The sequence below is a fragment of the Antedon mediterranea genome, chromosome 7 (assembly GCF_964355755.1).
Source record: "Antedon mediterranea chromosome 7, ecAntMedi1.1, whole genome shotgun sequence".
Taxonomy (NCBI): domain Eukaryota; kingdom Metazoa; phylum Echinodermata; class Crinoidea; order Comatulida; family Antedonidae; genus Antedon; species Antedon mediterranea.
Genome location: NC_092676.1, coordinates 5,127,353 through 5,147,871, shown reverse-complemented (window position 1 = coordinate 5,147,871; position 20,519 = coordinate 5,127,353). Strand labels below are relative to the sequence as shown.

General features: G+C 34.6%; 2 protein-coding genes across 3 annotated transcripts; both read right to left on the bottom strand.

The window, feature by feature from the left end:
- Positions 1–79: 79 nt before the first annotated feature.
- On the bottom strand, positions 80–9,995 carry LOC140055021 (CAAX prenyl protease 1 homolog). The gene is made up of 10 exons (XM_072100169.1): positions 9,829–9,995; positions 9,312–9,458; positions 8,601–8,687; positions 8,042–8,158; positions 6,944–7,096; positions 5,068–5,209; positions 3,969–4,144; positions 3,106–3,228; positions 2,555–2,698; positions 80–1,871 (listed from the first exon to the last, which is right to left on the bottom strand). The coding sequence occupies exons 1-10, from the start codon at positions 9,916–9,918 to the stop codon at positions 1,653–1,655; spliced, it is 1,398 nt and encodes a 465-aa protein (XP_071956270.1). The 5' UTR covers positions 9,919–9,995; the 3' UTR covers positions 80–1,652.
- A 254-nt stretch (positions 9,996–10,249) lies between these two features.
- Positions 10,250–20,486, bottom strand: LOC140054738 (transcription initiation factor IIB-like). Of its 2 annotated transcripts, none has more exons than XM_072099813.1 (10): positions 20,365–20,486; positions 19,730–19,811; positions 19,064–19,168; positions 17,826–18,012; positions 17,135–17,221; positions 16,575–16,704; positions 15,956–16,065; positions 14,307–14,401; positions 13,778–13,854; positions 10,250–12,404 (listed from the first exon to the last, which is right to left on the bottom strand). In XM_072099813.1, exons 2-10 carry the CDS (start codon positions 19,744–19,746, stop codon positions 12,271–12,273), a joined length of 942 nt encoding a protein of 313 aa, XP_071955914.1. In that variant the 5' UTR covers positions 19,747–19,811; positions 20,365–20,486; the 3' UTR covers positions 10,250–12,270. The 2 variants fall into 2 exon arrangements, with proteins under 2 accessions (XP_071955914.1, XP_071955915.1); XM_072099814.1 differs by having other exon boundaries at positions 19,730–19,835; positions 20,365–20,480.
- Positions 20,487–20,519: the final 33 nt, after the last annotated feature.

The following is a 20,519-nucleotide window of genomic DNA, read 5'->3' as shown; positions in this document are numbered from 1 at the left end:
TGTGTCCGATATCTTGTAAACATATTAATGCTAGATATCAAACTCAAATAAACGTTCTTTTACGAAATGGCTTCAGCCAATCAGATATGGCATCTGTGTCGGCGCCTGGGTTTTCCTGAAAGTGGTTCACTGTGACGTGACACGAAAGTCAAAATAAACATTAAACAACAATTATGCTGCTTTTATAGCCTGATAAACGATCAGTACACTAAAAAGTGTTCCTATGGGCGCAATACACACCACTATGCCCGCATATAACAAGATATTTTATTTATTGGTCCATTATAAAAAACTTATAATCTAAAATATTTTTTTATGCCGAATGTAAGAATTGTTAAAGAATAAACAATTAATACTGCACTGTATTGAAAAGAAAAATAGGGCCTAGAATATGTTTTATGACTGATGAAGTTATCACATGGAAACTAAAAAACAAATTCAGTTTTAAAGAGTTCCAGTTACTGTAGGCCTACTGTATTAACAATAAACAAAATTAGTTTATGTACTAATAATGAAGAAGATATCAAAGGGCAACTGTAGAAGATTTGTTATCCTATTAATATTCAAATATGCTATGCCTTGAGCATTCCTGGTTAAAACTATGGCGCGCCAGAGGTGCCTTTGAAATATATATTAATCATTTAAACACATCTACTGTGTAAAGTAACCTTTTATTCAATTTATCCACTGCTTTTATCTTGTATTAAAGAGCTCAGGCCACGTAAAAGGCTGCATTTAGGAATTATAGATGGCACATATACTATCCTAGACTAATTTTCCAATGTATTGAAATAGTAGAATCTACACATTGTCACACCTTCGACCAATCGCTAGATGTTTGAGCCATAACAAACTGCTAATGTTGTTTAAAGATGTATTGTCCCCCTGAAAATATATTTTTTTCAAAATGTTCGATTGAATATGCCATTTTAATGTCACATAATAGTTATCCATTTTGACCAAAAATTGGATCGAAAAAAAAATTATTTATCTGAAAAAAACTGTAATTTAAAGCAAAAATAGTCAAATTGGCTGTCAGCCAATGGATTTTTTGTTGTATTTAACCACTTATTTTGTCATTTTAAAAGTGAAACATTGTTTTTCCCCATTTTTTTTTTCTACTGAAGTGATTAACTTTATTAAAACTACAAAATAACCTATTAAAAGTCTTATTTAATTAATTTTCGTTTTCATGTTTTTGGGGGACAATACATCTTCAAGGTAAACGAAAACAAGAATCGGAAAAACAGAATCAATTTCGATTAAGTATTATTGTACATTTAAACTTATTGAAAGATATGCGTTGCTTTCTTTATTAAATGCTGCTTTAAAAAAACAAGGCTGATTTTAAATAGCATGTGCGATATCTGAGAGGTTGAACCAATTCAACTTCACAAGCAAACTTCTACTGGACGATATATTATACAAACAGAAATTAAGACTAATTGTTGGAGCAGATGTGCTCTACAGTAATCTTTTAATCCCTGTTTAAATGCTGAAAAGGAGTGATTTTTTTTTACTTGCAATGGGAAAAACCGAGTGTGTGAATCCAGTACACCCCCAGTCTTGAAAAAAAATAGGTATAAATTATTTCTGCACACTTTCATCGCCACCTACATACAATACAGAACAGAAGCAGTATGCAAATAAAGCTACTCTGTCTTTCCCAATGCCTTTAGCCGTTCGAGGAGCGGCGGATGAGAGTAATGCCAGGATGAGTAGAGCCAGTCATCAACTGGAAAACCGAGGTTGTCCACGTTCAGTTTCACTAAAGCCGATTTCAGGAATTCTGTCCTCTTTAGTGCCTTGGCGAAAGCATCCGCTTGGAATTCAAATCTTCTGCTAAGCCTCGTCATCAAGAAACTCAGTAACTATAGAGAAAAGAATGATAGGTTTATTATGGGAAAGTAAGGTACCATGGGAAAGCAAGGCATTGTGGGAAAGCAAGGCATTGTGGGAAAGCAAGGTATTATGGGGGAGAGTAAGGTATTATGGGGAGAGTAAGGCATTATGGGAAATCAAGGTATTATGGGGAGAGTAAGGTATTATGGAAAAGCAAGGTATCGTGGGAAAGCAAGGCATTATGGGAAAGCAAGGTATTATGGGGAGAGCAAGGTATTATGGGAAAGCAAGGTATCATTGGAAAGCAAGGCATCATGGGAAAGCAATGTATCATGGGAAAGCAATGTATCATGGGAAAGCAAGGTATTATGGGGAGAGTAAGGTATCATGGGAAAGCAAGGTATCATGAGAAAGCAATCTTTTCTGAGCACACTTATTTATACTCTATAAACAGTACCTGTATATACAATAGAGAAGGTAGGGTATCATACATGGAGGTCCTAAACGTCCAAATTTGTTTTAATCATTTCAAATATGTTCAAATATAGAAATTTATGAAAACCAGACATATTATTCCAGCCAATGGGTGTCCGGTATTGGAAGAATCAGAATTAACTTCGACACGACAATTCAAATTGTATTTACTTGTAACTATACTACAGTAATAATTTATATGATATAAAGAAATTGGAGGTCACCTTCCCTAACTCACCTCATTGTACGGATGAAAAATGAACTGAAAAATTATCATTAAGCCAATAAAAGTTGGACTGATGTTGTAGAATCCAAAAGCATCGTAGAGAACTTGTTTGTCCATCAGGAGACCAAATATAAAAAAGTTTAGGAATGTGTTGACCTAAGGAGTTATAGAACAAAACCAGTTACAATACTGAGGCAAGTATACATGTAGGCCCAGTTACAAGCCCACTCTAGTATTTTAGTCCTGTTTCACTTAAGCATATTCCCCCCCATTCATTTATAAATCAGAGTGTAAAATAGTTGGTTTTCTCGCTACATAATGTACATTGAATGGGTTGATTATTTTTAATTGACAAGCTTACAGGTTGTGATGTCTGTTAAGGGGTGTGGAACTGATCGTGTCGCAGCCACAGATAAACTCTTTGATCTCTGGAACTTGGCATGCTGTTCTTAGATTGCTATGGCAATATTTACAAAGAATTAGAGGATTCAAAAATATTTCCCAACCAACAGTAAATACAAACAATCAGCACTTCACACAAGGGAACACAAACAACACCATACCTGAAATATCAGGATATTTTTAAGAGTATGATTAAGTTTCCAATGTCCGAGCTCGTGGGCCAAAACAGCAAGCACTTCCTCGTTGTTGCATCCTTTGCCCCGCGGTTTATCCTCACTAGAATTCTAACAAAAATACAAGAGTTTCATTTTATACTTGATTAACTTTTCAATCTAAAGCTCTATCTACACTACCAAACTTAATGTGACAACAAAAATTGATGTGCTCAACATATATGGACACGATGATGTCATATCATTACCATATTTGGGCATATCACTACCCTATTTGGGCATATCACTAACCATAATTTGGGCAAATCACACTTTTTTTGATAGTGTAGACAGAGCTTAAGTGAGTATTATTTGAGATGAATATAGGTTTAAACTGGTGAGAACTGGTTCACAAAATAGCCATGTTCAGGGGGATTACCACCTATCTGAGAGGACAGTGATTATTCTTATTCTTATTCTTTTATTGCCAAATATAAAATACATGAAAAACACGACATACAAAAAAACAATAGAACCAACTGAGTGAGCTGGCAAGGGACACAAAAGCGAACCTAATCACTATGACTTAAAGCCTGTGTTCCCCACTCACCCAGTTTCACAAGCAATGATTATACCATCTTAAAATATAATATACTGTATCAAAATTCCAAAGCTAAGTTTAAATCATAATATAAAAAATATAAATAAAAAGTATTTTAAATTATATACATAGGCCTAATTATTATCGGATTACTTTACTATTGGTAATCCTTGGCCACAATACATAAATAAATAAAAATAGACATTCAAGTACTGTAGATAAAACTCTGTAACATGATCAAAATACTCAATACGAAGATTTGGAATCTTACTTTTTCTTCTAATAATTCCTTTTCCTCATCCGTCTTTTTTTCTTCTTCCTTTTCTGCTTCCTCTTGTTTCTTATCACTTGGTTCGTAATTTTCTAACAGTGTGTCAAATAACACAATTCGTTTATTCTTGTAGAATCCATAGAAGTAAGCATTGCTATGAGACGACCTCTTGGAACCTAAAAGATAATAAATAAAAAACACAAGGGACAGTTAAACCATATACATGAACTACACCAAAGAACTTATAAAACACAAAGATCTCCTGTTCTTCAATTTGCAATCAAAACACAGTGTCGGAAGTTCAGGGTTAAAAGGTCGACGCCATTTCACAGCATGGAGCAGCACCCTCTCCAACTATGAAGTCAAAACTATTAATTCCTATAGAGGGCTCAGTCAATTATTCGATCCCCCTATAAAACAGCAGATCCCCTCTACAGATTTTGACTTTCTAATTTGATGAGGGCGCGCTGCTACTACACGGCTCACAATGGCACCACCCATTAGCTCTATTCTATCCCACAATGCCTTTCGAAATTGTTACACGCTTCGGACGAACAGGAGATTCTTGTGTTATAAGTTCTTTTGACTATACATTGTATATAAGCAAGTCATGATAAGGGACAATGGAATATGGCCGATACATGACATAGCCTGTTTTCCTGTCGACATTGCACATCATGTAAAGATTACGCGAGAACGTTCCTTATATGTGAATTATCAAGAAATGCTACAGTCTTATTTTTTATTTTTTCTCGTTTTATCAACAATAAAGTTTTTTTATAATTTAAACTGTACAGTACTGTGTTTATTTTATGAGTTATTTTCTTTTAAATATATTAAATCAATTTCCATTTTTTTATTATTGGCAATATCACAAAACTGAATATTAAATGTTATTATTATAATATTATATTAATTATTATTATTACCTTAAAAAATAAAAAAACCACAAGGAGGATTGAAAAATATGGATTGCAAACAATCAGTAAAAAACTAAACTTTCACATGCACATATTTGCTAAAAAACGCAGAGTTTGGCGAACACAGCAAGACGTGCAGTATCTAACAATGAGTAGCCCTCAATAAGAGAAGATATTACCTTCAACTACATACAGCTTATACAGTGGAAAGTCAATGCTCTTGGCAAGCTCTTCAATTTTACATCGTAATTCCCCTTCAGGCAGAGGCGTATATTTATCAAATAACGGAGCGATGTAGTCTGCGTATACGGTCATGAAAACCTGAATTTAAAAATTGTAAATTATGTTCAACAAGTGTTGTTTTATTATCTGAAAGTTAGATATTTGGTGATGTGGGTAATACGAACAGTAAGACTCCAGAATTACTGAAACACCTACAGGGCTAAATTGAACCAAAACACGAGGTACAGTGAGTAACCCTCTACTTTTCACGAATCACACTAGACCTCCAGTTTTAAGTCATCCAAGATGACTTGTTGTACCAACTGAACTATGGAAACTTCAAATATATGATGCAAATTTATGGCTATAGGTTACAAAACATTTGCAACAACTCGACCCAAGGATGTCTGGAATTTATAGGAACAAGGCCATATACATGGCTGCAGTCGCGTTCTCAAGTTAGTGTTTACCTACCAACAAACATAGGGCCCGTTCGGACGGGACTGAAACTACCGTGTACTTCCAACTGTGAGGTCGCGTGTGGCAATTAACTTACGCCTCTGGCTATAAAAAATTAGAAAACCATCTGGACGAAAAATCCACCAACTTTACTGGTTATTTCAATCCCATTCCAATTACACGCTGCCTCGGGGTATAATTAATCAAGCGTTAACGGGATCATGTCAAATCGCGACCTCAAATAAGCTTTCTGATTGTTTAACAATTATTGTTTAAAATGTTCTTTTTCGTTAATGCGAATGTATATCTATTGTTTTGTAAAATTATATATAAATAATCAACTCGTTGGTTTTTTTCCGGTGACCTGAACTTGCGAATCGGGGTACAGTGCGTGTACATTAAATGGAATTTTTACAACAATAGTTCGGCTCGCACGATGAATACACGTGGTGATTTTTACAAGAGGGGTACAGTGCGTGTACATTAAATGGAATTTTCACAACAATAGTTCGGCTCGCACGATAAATACACGTGGTGATTTTTACAAGAGGGGTACAGTGCGTGTACATTAAATGGAATTTCCACAACAATAGTTCGGCTCGCACGATAAATACACGTGGTGATTTTTACAAGAGGGGTACAGTGCGTGTACATTAAATGGAATTTCCACAACAATAGTTCGGCTCGCACGATAAATACACGTGGTCAACAAACAACATACGTTAGCAGGATTTTCGATCATTATTTATTTAAAAAGTAAATTGTATTCGATGTATTATAAATATATAGGTCTGGTTGTCGATTGAAAAATAATAATTGAACGATTCGCGCGCGAAACGACATGCAATATCCAGTTGAATTTGTCAACACGCCATGTCAATTGATATGGGTCGACGCACAGAGGGCGCTTTTTGACCTAAGAATTCCGATCTTAATTGGTTTCGTGTCAGCTTACTGGTACTTTGTTTATTCGTACGAACGTCGTATGGGTTTTACCCCAAGGGTAAAAACCAAATAAACGTGTATTTCAATCGCCGTACGAACACGGTCATAGTGAGCTGTAGAATTGCGTTGCACTACTGCAATATGCATGAAACACAAGATTCACATTGCTATACAAATGATCTTTTTTATCCGATAAAAAATTATTCTACTGCAGTAGTTTGGAATCCAGTTTTGGGCAAGTTGGTTGCAGCATGATTGTTAATTAAACAAGTAGATTTTTTATTTAATCAAGATTAATAGCGTTTCCTAAATTACCTTCCTACGGTAAATCAATTATGTGTCAATTAAGACATGAAAAACAACAACCAATACAATATATTCAAATTTAACCATTCACAATAGCTCATCAACAAACAAGTGTTTACTTACCAAAGTAAAAATAACTATGAATATCCAGACATAGACGAAAAAATATTCACCTCCCCATTTGATGATGTAGATTAAGCAAGCAATCAGTGGGATGCTGATCGCCTGCATCAACACAAACTTCTTTACCTGATCTTTGGCATAAAAACCTGGTGTCTAAAATCACAATATATTTATATTAATAATAGGTAAATTAATCATTTTTAAATAATAACAATAGAGAGGTTTCGCAATCTTATGAATACGATAACGAAAACGGATACGTCACGCACACGTATTCGTTTTCGTAAGCCATAAAAAAATCTGTTTCGCATGGCAACGAAATATTGAGGCGCGTCCAAAATATGACTGCAGTAAATTTGAGCGAAGCGCAGGTACGTGTTGCTTGGTGGTGCTTGGCTGCCTAGGCCTAGCGTAACATCACGAATACGCCTTACGAATATGAAATGGGGATCAGCTCAAAAGTTTCACAAATGTATGACGTATCTGTTTTCGTTATCGTATTCGTAAGGTTGCGAAACCTCCCTATTAATAAAACAATAACAACAATATTAAAGATATATATAAAGCTTAAACAATGTATCAAAGGCTCTGTTTAACAAAGGCCATACCAGCATCAACTAGACCTGTTCAATCAAGATCTAGTAACATTACCAGCATATATCAATAAATACCATTTCTTCTGTTATACTGTAATGCCTGGGTATATTCCCGGGACGATATGAATAGATTCTGGTGATGATGCAGGTGGCACTATTTGTATTATAAATATTTTTGAAAATGTATCTGCATCTAGGTATATGTATCTTTTTGTTTATAAACTCGGAAGTAGCCTCATACAGATACAATGTATTTGTACAGTAAGTAAAGCACTAAGGGTTTTTCTTCTGAAGAACATTTCTATCACTACAGTCATAACAAAAGAGAAGAGAAGATGAAGATATTTCTTTAAGTATTTTGCATATTTGTATTGTACTGTAGGTGCCTTCATGAGACAAGCTATTGCTTCTAGTGGGGGCCACAGTTATTATTGTTAAGTTACTAAATAAATATGTGTATGAATAGTTCTTTTGTGTCATTTATTAAAAAAAAAAATATTACTTGTTTATTAAATCCATGGCGTTCCTCTATTACAAACGTACTGTACACAGACCATGGGAGACTGGTAAATGTGGAGTATACAGACGCCAGTAATAAAAACATACACGTTTGAGTAATCTGAAAAAAAATTAGTTTTATCATAAAGTTGTATAGCTAAATGTATATGTATTAAATAGTATACAATAGGCTAGAGGGCGCTATTAAAAGAGTGGGAAAGTACTTATATAGTCATAGTATCGAGAACCTCCTCTTGTGGGAGATCATAAATGCTTTTCCATCTCTATGAGCTAACTTGTTTAATATTTTAATAAATTGTACATTAGTATCCTATCTAGAACTACTATGTATCATAATTTTTGTTCCCAGCTCAATTATAACATACAATTAACAAGATGTGCAATAGATAGAAATATTTTATTATTTTTATATTTTTTGTGCTTTTTTGTGTTTAGTATAGTATGTCAAACATCAAATTTTTATTTTTTTTTATGAATATTAGACAATAAAATTGTATTTAATTTTTTTTTTTAACATTACACTATCATTCATATTGTTTTACCTCATACTCTGGTGAATATCCAACACGGGCAGTAACGTTGCCGGCAGTGTTCCACAACCAAGGAATGCCACCAAGCACTAGAATCAGCTGGGTGTTTACAAAGAAAGGGATTAAAAATAGTTTATTTTATTACATCCTTTACACAAAAAAAGTTAATATTAGTTTATCATAGAATATGTTCACATTTATACATAAAGACAAAATTAAATATATATTTCTGTTTAATATAAACATAGGCCACCTGATCTTTTATGATGACATTTTTAAGTTAATCAATTGAAATAAATAATACATTTAAAAAAAAGTTATTATGGAATATATGTTCATCCTAAATTGTTGTTAATTATTCAAAGCACCTGTAATTTTTATTTTTTAACATTTAAAATTGTTTTTCTGAATTTTTGTATTGCCATATGGCTACTATTTAACTTTTATTTTGTTTCCGTTTGGTATTTACATGTAGGACCGAACAAAATCATTTTTTTCCCCCATATGCATCCAACAGCAAGTAACTCGGTAATTACAGGACAGCAGGATGGATAAAACAGTTTAAATAATTTATTGTGCTTCTAAACTAAGTCACATTTTAGGCTTAGGGAGTAGAGTTACATTTAACCCTAGCACTAGGTCAGGATTGATCCCCGGACCTTGGGATTGGAAGGCAAGCATTTTAACCACTAAGCTACAGGCCCACAATCCAAGATCGCTTACAGTAGTTTCAATTTGTGAGTATATCCCAGACCACATTCCAAAGTTGCTTTTATCCAATTGGTATAGACGAGCTTTCTCAAATGTCTCCTTCTTCAGGATCCCCGCAAGCGGCGCAGGAACTGTAGTTGCGGTTTTGTATACATTTATCTATAAAATGATTCAATATAGCCTATATTTATTTCAAGAAGATAGTAATTTATTTATCATAAATATTAATTATTATTATTAATGAATTGAATAATTTATTTGATTGACACACCCAGCCACACACTCTCTTAGACCTAGTCTTTTATACTTTTATTTATAGATCATACACTGCAGATCTAAATTTTCAACCTGTAGTAGGCCCCCAAATGACTGGCGCCCGGAATGATCAGAACCGTCTCGGCCTACCAACCAAGCCCTAATGCTGCTGAGTCTGAGAGAAACTTTTTTCTCTTGGGCCTGGCGCCGCCTAGAACGTCATGTTTAAACAATAACATAAATCTACAGAAAAAGATTTTATTTTTATAATTACCTGTCGAAATGAAAGGTATGTTTCCCATATATACGCTAACCATATAAATGCAACTATTGAATTAAATAGAGATTCTGGTGAAATATCCATTCTGATTTCCTAGGCTCTTCTTGGGCTCTCTCCTCATGTGCTGCTTTTCAATTCGAATCCTGCATGTGAGGTGTCCAAAATATACCAAATTGGTAGTTTGAGCAAGGTCGATTTTCAACCACATTGTTGCGTCTCTTTAGAGGAAAGGCTACACGGCGGCGGCGTACTATGAAGCGCCAATACTGCCTTCAATAAATATACATCAATAATGAAATTTGATCAATCATCTAAGGAAATTTTAACGCAACAAAGAAAATGCATCATAAAAGGTCAAGTGCGTTTCAAATAATGCACCCGATTTTACACGATAACAAATAAACAAAATAGAGAATTCTGTGTGTGCAGCACTATTTATTAATAAATACATATACAAAAACAATAACGAAGTTTATTGCCAGAGATTGTCAAGAATAAAAATCAATAACAAATATATTTGTTGATCAATTTTTGAATGTTTAAAACACACATTTTCAAGTTTTTTTCAAGACAAGGCATTACAGTATTTGAATCTCCTGATAGTGACCCGGAAACAATTTTTGAATCAGTGGGGTATTGATAATGATATAATAATAAAGGTGCAAATTAATTTAAGTAAATTTCGAAGTCTAATTAAAATCTACTGTACACTCTAGCCAACCTATTCTCTGTACTGTATAGTATTATAGTATTAGGCTTATGATCTATGATACGGGCATCACATGTGATACATATGGGCCCTGTATTACAGAATTTGCCTTGATACTGGATCAATTATACCTACAGTACAGAGAATCAGCTAACACACTAAATTATACCAATACAAACTGTGTACTATTTTTCTGTATTTAGAATTCTGAGTAGGTAATTATAATAAAAAAACAAAAAACATATTTTTTTTTTAAATCAATGGGAAAACTTTCTTTTTCTTACTTTATTAATTAAAATTGCATGGTAATAAAATGACTTCATACTTTATAGGAAGACATTTATTATTATTTTTCTATTTCGTTGGCCTCCAACTTTCAAGTAATAAAAAAAAAACTTGATTTAATAGCATCTAATCCAATATTATATATATTAAATATTATATTTATGCAGCTTAAATCAATTAACCACTTGCATGTGTATACCAACTAATTCCAAAGCGCTCCATACTAATCAGCGTTCCTTGAGACGGACAGGAAGATTTGATATGTATAGCATCTAATCCAATATTATATATATTAAATATTATATTTATGCAGCTTAAATCAATTAACCACTTGCATGTGTATACCAACTAATTCCAAAGCGCTCCATACTAATCAGCGTTCTTTGAGCCGGACGGGAAGATTTGATATGTATAGAATTCTGTGGTGCTGACATCACGACAGTAGGTGAATCTGCCTGAGTGACTCTCAGGTCACCAATGGTTTGGAATAGCTTTTCAAAGTAGTCATTTTAAAACCTAATAAGTTTTAATAAAAACTAAAATTTCAAAAGATATAAATATTTTTTTTTAATAATCTATTCTTCAACTACAGTTTAAGTTAAAAAAAATCAAGCTAAGATACATAATTTGATAGATTTACAGATCTATACAGTTTATCAACATAGTAGCGTTCAACGCATTTTTTGGTTGGCTAGCAAACATGCAGCGCCCTCTATCGTTGTGATGTCACACCGCAGAACTCTATTGATTATCTTCATTCATCTACACTACATTATTATAATATTAGAATGTTGCAAGTTATTATTCTTTTCTTTATATTCATATCCGTAAGTTATATTCTTAAAAAAAAGTTTTTTTAAACTGCATTAAAAATTTCATTTACTTTCTAAGCGTTCATACACTCACTATTCAGTGGCCATTGGACGAGACAACAAAACATTGAAAATATATATAGCACTCTCTACGTTTCAATAACTCTATATAGAGTGCTCTGTGTAATAATCGTGAAATAGAGAATCCTCTATGTTAACTTTAATTAATATTGGATGTAGTGCCTTTTATGTACGCAATTTCACCGATAAAAACACAGATGATGATATTTTCCCCAGGATAGGAAATGAAACAGAAAAAAAACCTGATAGATGGAATGTCACATAGAGCGGCCTCTATATTTTTTCTAACCACTTATATGAGCGCCATGCGTCAGACCTAATAAATGATCCTTCATGCATGAGTTGCTTTTGAGATTGGTTTTAAGATTGGTTTTAAGATTGGTTTTGAGATTGGTTTTGAGATTGGTTTTAAGATTGGTATTGATATTGGTTTTGAGACTGGTGTTGAGATTGGTTTTGAGATTGGTATTGAGATTGGCATGACAAAAGTAAGATTATTTTTAGCCATAGTTTAACTCAATTATTATTACTTGTAAAAAAAGCGTTTAGTTATAGTTGGGGAAGCGACGTAATTGGTGAATGGAATTTAAAATCTGCTGGAAAAAGGTCAGCTGCTTTTGGGTACATGAGACGATATGACTGTCGTATAGTTACGTCCGCAACTCCAGCTATTTCACCAATATCTGAAGTAAGTAAAATATCAAATCATCTTTAAAAGTCTCCTTTTAATCTCAAAGCTCTGTCTACACTATCAAACTAGTTGACAAAAAAGTGTGATGTGCACAAATATGGTAGTAATATGCCTAAATATGGTAGTGATGACATCATCATGTCCATATATGGGCACATCACATTTTTTTGTCACATACAGTAAAGTTTGATAGTGTAGACAGAGCTTAAGTCTCTTTTTAACCTTAAAGCTCTGTATACACTATCAAAGTAGTTTTGACAAAAATAAATTTGTTGTCACATGTTAATTATTGAGGCAACAAACAAATAGAGGGCAGCAGACAAATATTATCACAAAATGTTAAATCACATTTCCAAAAAGTATATTTGTTTTATTGAGAAAAAACAAAAATTTATCTAGTTGGTGTGGGGTATGTAGATAGAAGGGAGGGGGATCCAGTGGGGAGTGTAGGAGGGAGGGTATGTAGCTGATTTATCTAGTTGGTGTGGGGTATGTAGATAGAAGGGAGGGGGATCCAGTGGGGAGTGTAGGAGGGAGGGTGTGTAGCTGATTGTATCTAGTTGGTGTGGGGTATGTAGATAGAAGGGAGGGGGATCCAGTGGGGAGTGTAGGAGGGAGGGTGTGTAGCTGATTGTATCTAGTTGGTGTGGGGTATGTAGATAGAAGGGAGGGGGATCCAGTGGGGAGTGTAGGAGGGAGGGTGTGTAGCTGATTGTATCTAGTTGGTGTGGGGTATGTAGATAGAAGGGAGGGGGATCCAGTGGGGAGTGTAGGAGGGAGGGTATGTAGCTGATTTATCTAGTTGGTGTGGGGTATGTAGATAGAAGGGAGGGGGATCCAGTGGGGAGTGTAGGAGGGAGGGTGTGTAGCTGATTGTATCTAGTTGGTGTGGGGTATGTAGATAGAAGGGAGGGGGATCCAGTGGGGAGTGTAGGAGGGAGGGTGTGTAGCTGATTTTATCTAGTTGGTGTGGGGTATGTAGATAGAAGGGAGGGGGATCCAGTGGGGAGTGTAGGAGGGAGGGTGTGTAGCTGATTGTATCTAGTTGGTGTGGGGTATGTAGATAGAAGGGAGGGGGGATTCAGTGGGGAGTGTAGGAGGGAGGGTGTGTAGCTGATTTTATCTAGTTGGTGTGGGGTTTGTAGATAGAAGGGAGGGGGATCCAGTGTAGGAGGGAGGGTGTGTAGCTGATTGTATCTAGTTGGTGTGGGGTATGTAGATAGAAGGGAGGGGATCCAGTGTAGGAGGGAGGGTGTGTAGCTGATTTTATCTAGTTGGTGTGGGGTATTTAGATAGAAGGGAGGGGGATCCAGTGGGGAGTGTAGGAGGGAGGGTGTGTAGCTGATTTTAAATTTAAAAAGTTACCTTTCTGAGATTTTTTGTCCATTGAGCATTGTGATGCCATGTATATAGCTGCTGCAGCTACTGAAATAGGGCTACGACTGAAAAAAAAAAGATTTACTTCATATCAACAAATGTCACATAATAGTTAATAGTTATTCACTTGAAAAAAATGATTTATCTGAAAAATTGTCAAATTTCCTGACAATGGGTTCTTGGTTAAATTAAATCATTATTTAAATATTAAAACTGCAAAATGGCCTAAGTCCGATTTTATTAATCTTCATTTTTCATGTTTTTATCTCATCATCAACCCATATCATCCTTCAGTAAATTGGTGCAACAAAATGTGTGCATATTTTAAGCGCTGTCTACATTATCAAACTTTATGTGACAAACAATATGTGCCCAAATATTGACATGATGATGCCATCTTTGGGTGTATCACTACTATATTTGGACACTTTTTTGTCAAGTTTGATAGTGTAGACAGAGCTTAACAACAAAGTCAAAAAATATAAATAAGAGATTTTGCAGAAGCGGTAATTCTTACCCTGCTACGAGGTCAAGGTCCATTGCCTTCTTAGCAATATGCGTAGCCGCTTTCTGAACTGCTGACGGTAAGAAGAGATTTGAACAAAATCGAGACTGAAAAACAATGAATAATAGTCTAATAAATCAACAATTGAGATTAAATCAATATTATAGTAATATAATCATTCAATAATTGAGTATAAATAATAATCAATAACAATCATTCAATAATTGAGTATCAATAATGATAATCAATAACAATCAATCAAAAATAGAGTATCAAAAATAACAATCAGCAATAATAAATAATTGAGTATCAATAATAATGATAATCAATATCAATCAATAATAATCAATAACAATCAATTACTGTAATAATTGAGTATCAAAAATAACAATCAGTAATAATCAATGATTGAGTATCAATAATAATCAATATCCATTAGTAATTGCCAATCATGGTAGCAAAATCAATGTTTATGCCAGGTAGCATGTTGGGGTGTCATATTTCTCATTTTTCTAGATCTAGAAATCAATTTTTACCCTTTTTATAAAGTTTAAAATATAGAATCATAATGGCTTTTATATTACCATATCAAACTTATTAGTGAACCTGTCACGATAAATATGGTCCGGGGCCAAAATCGGTCCGGCCGGACCAGTTTTGGCTCTAAAATTGTGGCCAAAAGCAGTCCGCCACTGCCAAAATCGGTCCGGGCTTTTCTTCTGTCGATTTTAATTGAATTACTAGGCCTATGATGCTGTTTTAAGTTGTTTATGGCTAGAAAAATATCCCATGATATATATTAGTAAGTTATCTTGTCGGATAAATACTATAAATAAATGTATTTTATCTAAAAACATGACTTAGGTGTTCACTCATATTTCGGCCTGCCACACACTCACACGAACGGGTATGAGACGCTGATATTGCCAGCTAGATTTTATTTATGATTGAGGCCTTTTTCCTTCCTCACCCTAATCAATATTGGATAATTGTTTTACAATAATTGTATTGAATTGATATATTGATTGATTAACCATAAATAATTAATAAATTAAATTGTTTTTAACATCATGGGGAAACGAAGATGTTAAAAAATAACAAAATGGATTAAAAACAGGCAGAGATACATATTGTATACAAAAAGCCTAAAAATTAGTACTAATTATTGATGAGTTACTACTAATAATGATAATAAAAAAAACAGGCTTAATTTATAATTTTAAAATAACAAATAAAACCCCGTAGTTTTCAATATAATGACTAATCATGGCCTTTTTTTTTAATGATATATACATTATGACTCATTTTGCGCACCATATATTTGTAAGACCGGACCATATTTGGCAGCCAAAAACAGTCCTACTACCCGGACCGATTTTATCCAGGCCGGACCAGTTTTGGCGGCCATAAATGGTCCCCCGGACTGATTTTGGCAGCCAAAACTGGTCCGCCGGACCGATTTTGGCCCGGACTGATTTTGGTGTGACAAACCCTATGGTATGAAATATGCCTTTTTTAAAGACACCTCAGCCATTGGAGTACTAGTATTACAAGTTTATATTTTGGTAAACACATTCTGCATTAAATATGTATATTTAATACATCTAAAAACCTACAGCAAAGCTATTTTTGTGAAATAATAATTTTTATTTAAATCTTACCATAAAATCTCCTGTGGTTATGATGTCAACATTTGTTTCAAGGGCCCGCAGTATCAACTTAAAACACCGACCAATTTCTTTTTTGCTAACTCTAGATATCGCACAAATTTCTGTAAAATAAAGAGATGTACAGTATGACCACTATACTTAATTTTATTGTACTTTCAATATTTGTAAAGTTTGGAGATCGGAATCTTACCATTTTTGTAGCCCTATTGTCAAACCAAATATTCACATATACATAATAATACATTATTTTTCTTTATTATTCTAAAACTTTGTCTACACAATCAAACTTTATGTGATGTGCCCATATATGGACATCATGATGTCATATCACTTCTATATTTAAGCATATCACTACCATATATGGGATATGGACTAGTTTGACAGTGTAGTAGACAGAGCTTAAGGCGCTGTCTACACTATCAAACTTTATGTGACAAAAAAATGTGGTGTACCCATATATGGACACAATGATGTCACATCACTACCATATTTGGTCATATCACTACCATATTTGGTCATATCACTACCATATTTGGTCACATCACTCTTTTTTTTTGTCAAACTAGTTTCGACAGTGTAGACAGAGCTTAAGACAAACAGGTAACTTTACCTTTAAATGTGCGAGGAACGCCTTCTTGTCTACACGCAATGTAAAGACATGCTGCTGCTATGGCGTCATTGCTTCGGCCTTTTAATGTCCCTTGATCGTGTACTTGTTTAAATAATGTTTGTGTACGATCCTGAAATAGGTAACGCAAGAAAGTGAATATTTTACTGTTTAACTTTAAATGTAAAATAAAGGCCTAGATAAGTGAGCACACAGTGCTAGGCCTAGATAAGTGAGCACACAGTGCTACGCCTAGATAAGTGAGCACACAGTGCTACGCCTAGATACTGTAAGTGAGCACACAGTTCTAGGCCTAGATAAGTGAGCACAGTGATTATTATTATTGACCAACTGTATATTTAGATTGTAGGCCTAAAGTAGACTATGCTAGGCTAAGGCCTATATTACAGACTGAAACATGGTCCTTCCTAGGCCTTGATGAAATCACTCTATCCTTCCTAACTTTTCCTACTACTAGTAAGCAAGCTATGGTGTACTCGGTTTGCGGATTACTCTTTTAACCTAAAGCTCTCAAACAAGATTACAAACCCTAATAGACTTACTACAAGATTTCTAGGTAAATTAATACGATCAGCCATGTTTGTTATTTCTCGAAATGCTGTAAGGAGTGCTCTATCAGAACTGTTCATCTGCAAAATAAATTAATCTTTATTGTTATTTTGTTTAATAAAGTATGAATTTATGAATTTAGCATCCTGGCTTTTTCATTTCCAAGTTATACAGTATTAAACTAAACTATTATATTACACCAAATACCCCTTTCATTCACAAAAAAAAGCAAAACTCCGGAGACAAAACCGGCGTTGACGCGCCGGTGTTGTAGTGTGAAAAAAGCAAAACTTCGGAGTTCAAAACAGCTGCAAAATAGAGGTTGGTATTTACGATTTTATTTTATAAACCCTGGTGTTGCTAGGGTTGGTATCTCCGGAGTTTCTCGACAAACCACAGGTTGTCTCCGAAGATGACTCCCGAGTTTTGGTGTGAAAGGGGTATAATTGTCATTTCTGGCCCAACACTCTGAAAATGAGAAAGGGGTAACCACATCTAAAGTGTAAAATTAACTATTTGATCAAAAGAACACTGAATTTAATATTCGGCTATAGATTTTTCTTGCCCTTATCATTTATACCGGATTCTTATTACTGACTAGCTTTCCAGGTGTAAAAACAATATTGGGTAGCCTACAGAACTGTATACTAGAAATTATATGTTAGTAGTTACTACTATACTTACATTACGTTTTTGTGAATATTTAGCTCCACCAGAATCATCGAATCCTGCAGATCCCGTGGGCGCACCAATCACGGTTGATAAGTCACTGCCGCTCAACAGGGGGTTTTCAGCAGCGCCAACACGAGAGGGATCGCTCACAGATTTCTCATTGTTGAACGTTCTCCACTCAGAGCCAACATCTATAACTCTACAAAAAAAAAGTTAAATTTTTCGTATCAGATCTTATAATACAGCTATGTTTGATGGCTAATTCTTATTACAGTATGTTTTTGAATTAATCATATCAATGTTGTGCTGTAAAAAAACAAAACAAAATGCAGTAGGCCTTAAATAGTCCATGGCTGTAAAACTTGTATAACACAGTCAAACTCCCAATACCAGACACCTTTGGGCTGGCCTAATTTGTCTGGTTTTATGGAAAGTCTGGTATTCGGAGTGTGTTTAGTGGTAAAAATAAAATTGGGACATTTTGGAACTCAAGAAAAGTTTTTTTTTTGGGAGAGCTTCCAGTGTTCAGAGAGTCCGGGTATTGGGAGAGTTGACTGTACTATACAATTTTTGCAGCCATGGACTATTTAAGGCGTGCTGCATTTTTTTTGTATAGACTGTACAAGACTTGAACAGTGCACAACAAGAGCGCTAGCCAACAGCTCTACGATGTGAAAATTGTAGAGCTGTACATCATGGCCATGAAGCATTTTTTCTGAGACTGAAACAGAATAAGTTATCTCTTTCATCTTCATCGTTATGAGTCCCCACAATCATCATGTTGATTATCACTGAACTAATTGGTATGGTGGCAATATTCACAGCTGATTTTGGTATAATGATTGTTTGTATTTATTTCTTATATTTTATTTATTTATTTATCTTTTTTTTATATTATTATTATTATTTTTCTTTTATGCTTTTTATAAAGCGACTCGAGTTGGCAGGGTTGTCATGCACGAATTTAGATGTACTACAGTATCTAAACCTCTGCCTAAAAAGTAGCTGTCCAGAAAGTAGCTGTCCAGAAAGTAGCTGTCCAGAAAGTAGCTGTCCAGAAAGTAGCTGTCCAGAAAGTAGCTGTCCAGAAAGTAGCTGTCCAGAAAGTAGCTGTCCAGAAAGTAGCTGTCCAGAAAGTAGCTGTCCAGAAAGTAGCTGTCCAGAAAGTAGCTGTCCAGAAAGTAGCTGTCCAGAAAGTAGCTGTCCAGAAAGTAGCTGTCCAGAAAGTAGCTGTCCAGAAAGTAGCTTACCTGTCTGCTACAACAAGACCACATTCTGGGCAAATCAAATCACCGGCGTGATAGTCCTCTATTAAGTTGCTGTCTGGATGATGAGGGCATACTACAGTTGGCTTGCTATGGATAAAAATAAAGGACGTCATTTTGTTATTATTTATCACTTAGGTTTATGATCAACCTACCAGGATTTTAAGACTTAAAGCATTAATGCTTCTGTGCCCCTCGTGACCAGAACATATTCTTCTTACATGGGTATTTTAACGGGTGGTTAGACCAGTGGTTTTTTAGTGCGGTTTTAAATTGGTTTAAATTTTGAGATTTTATCACATTTTTTGGCAAAGAGTTATATACCAAGATGATAAAAATAATAATAATATCGGTCAGTATGTGACAGTAGCATAATATACAGTAGTTGTGTTGAGGGTGAACTGCCACAAAGTTTGTCTGCACCGTACCGGTGTTCTCCAAATATTTATAATCAGTTCTGGACAATTAAGTTAGTTAGGTAATAATAAAATTGATTTTGTAAGAACTGTATCTAAATACAAAACAATGTGTAACATGTTCTGTATGCCTAGGCCAGGTGACGCAAACATACCTAGAAATCTTAATAAAAGAAATATACACATCGACATATTGATAAGGAAGTAATGTAATGTATTCTCAAAATAAACATACCGACTTGACGATGCCATGTTCAAACTTGGACGTTCTTTGATGAATTTTTTTCTAGACTAGGCAACAGCTACCAATACTCAAACTGTAGCAGTAAAAAAGTTACGCTCTATTTATTCGGTTAAACAAAACAAAGAATATTCGGTTAGTATGTAAAAGTATGGCATGATTTAAAACAATTTGAGTGAAATATGAAATGGATTTCCAGAAAGAAGTACCAGACGTTGTTTCCTACCTGGCCATGATTTAATGTTAAATTATTATATTTTTATTATTAATAATTTAATATTGAAAAATATCTGCTGGGCTGGGGCTCAAAGTTTGGTTTCAAGAATCAAAATGTGTACGTAATTGCTCAGTTAGTAAAAATCAAAAAGCCTGCCTGGCCAGCCAACATAAAGCTTTTTTTTGTTAACCTAAGTTTCCCGAAATAACTACCACCACTACCGGGTTTTAGGCCTAGCCTAAACTAGCCTCGTCGAGTCTAGGCGGCCTCTAGGCCTAGGCCTAGTAGTTAGCAGCAGGCTGGGCCTGCCTAGCTTACTGTTGTCCACATGTTGTGGACTGCTGCTAAAAAATACACTCGTTCCATTCGATTTAATATATGCTAAACAAATCAGAAAATATATAAAGTTTACCTTCAAAAGTCCAGGACAGAATCAGATATAGATAAATAAGTAATTCAGCCTTTATATAGAGTTACCACGGTCGGAATTTCCACTTTTGCACATCAAAGATAGTACATGACATCACACTTTATTTTGATCGACTGCTGCTTCTTTTTTATACACTG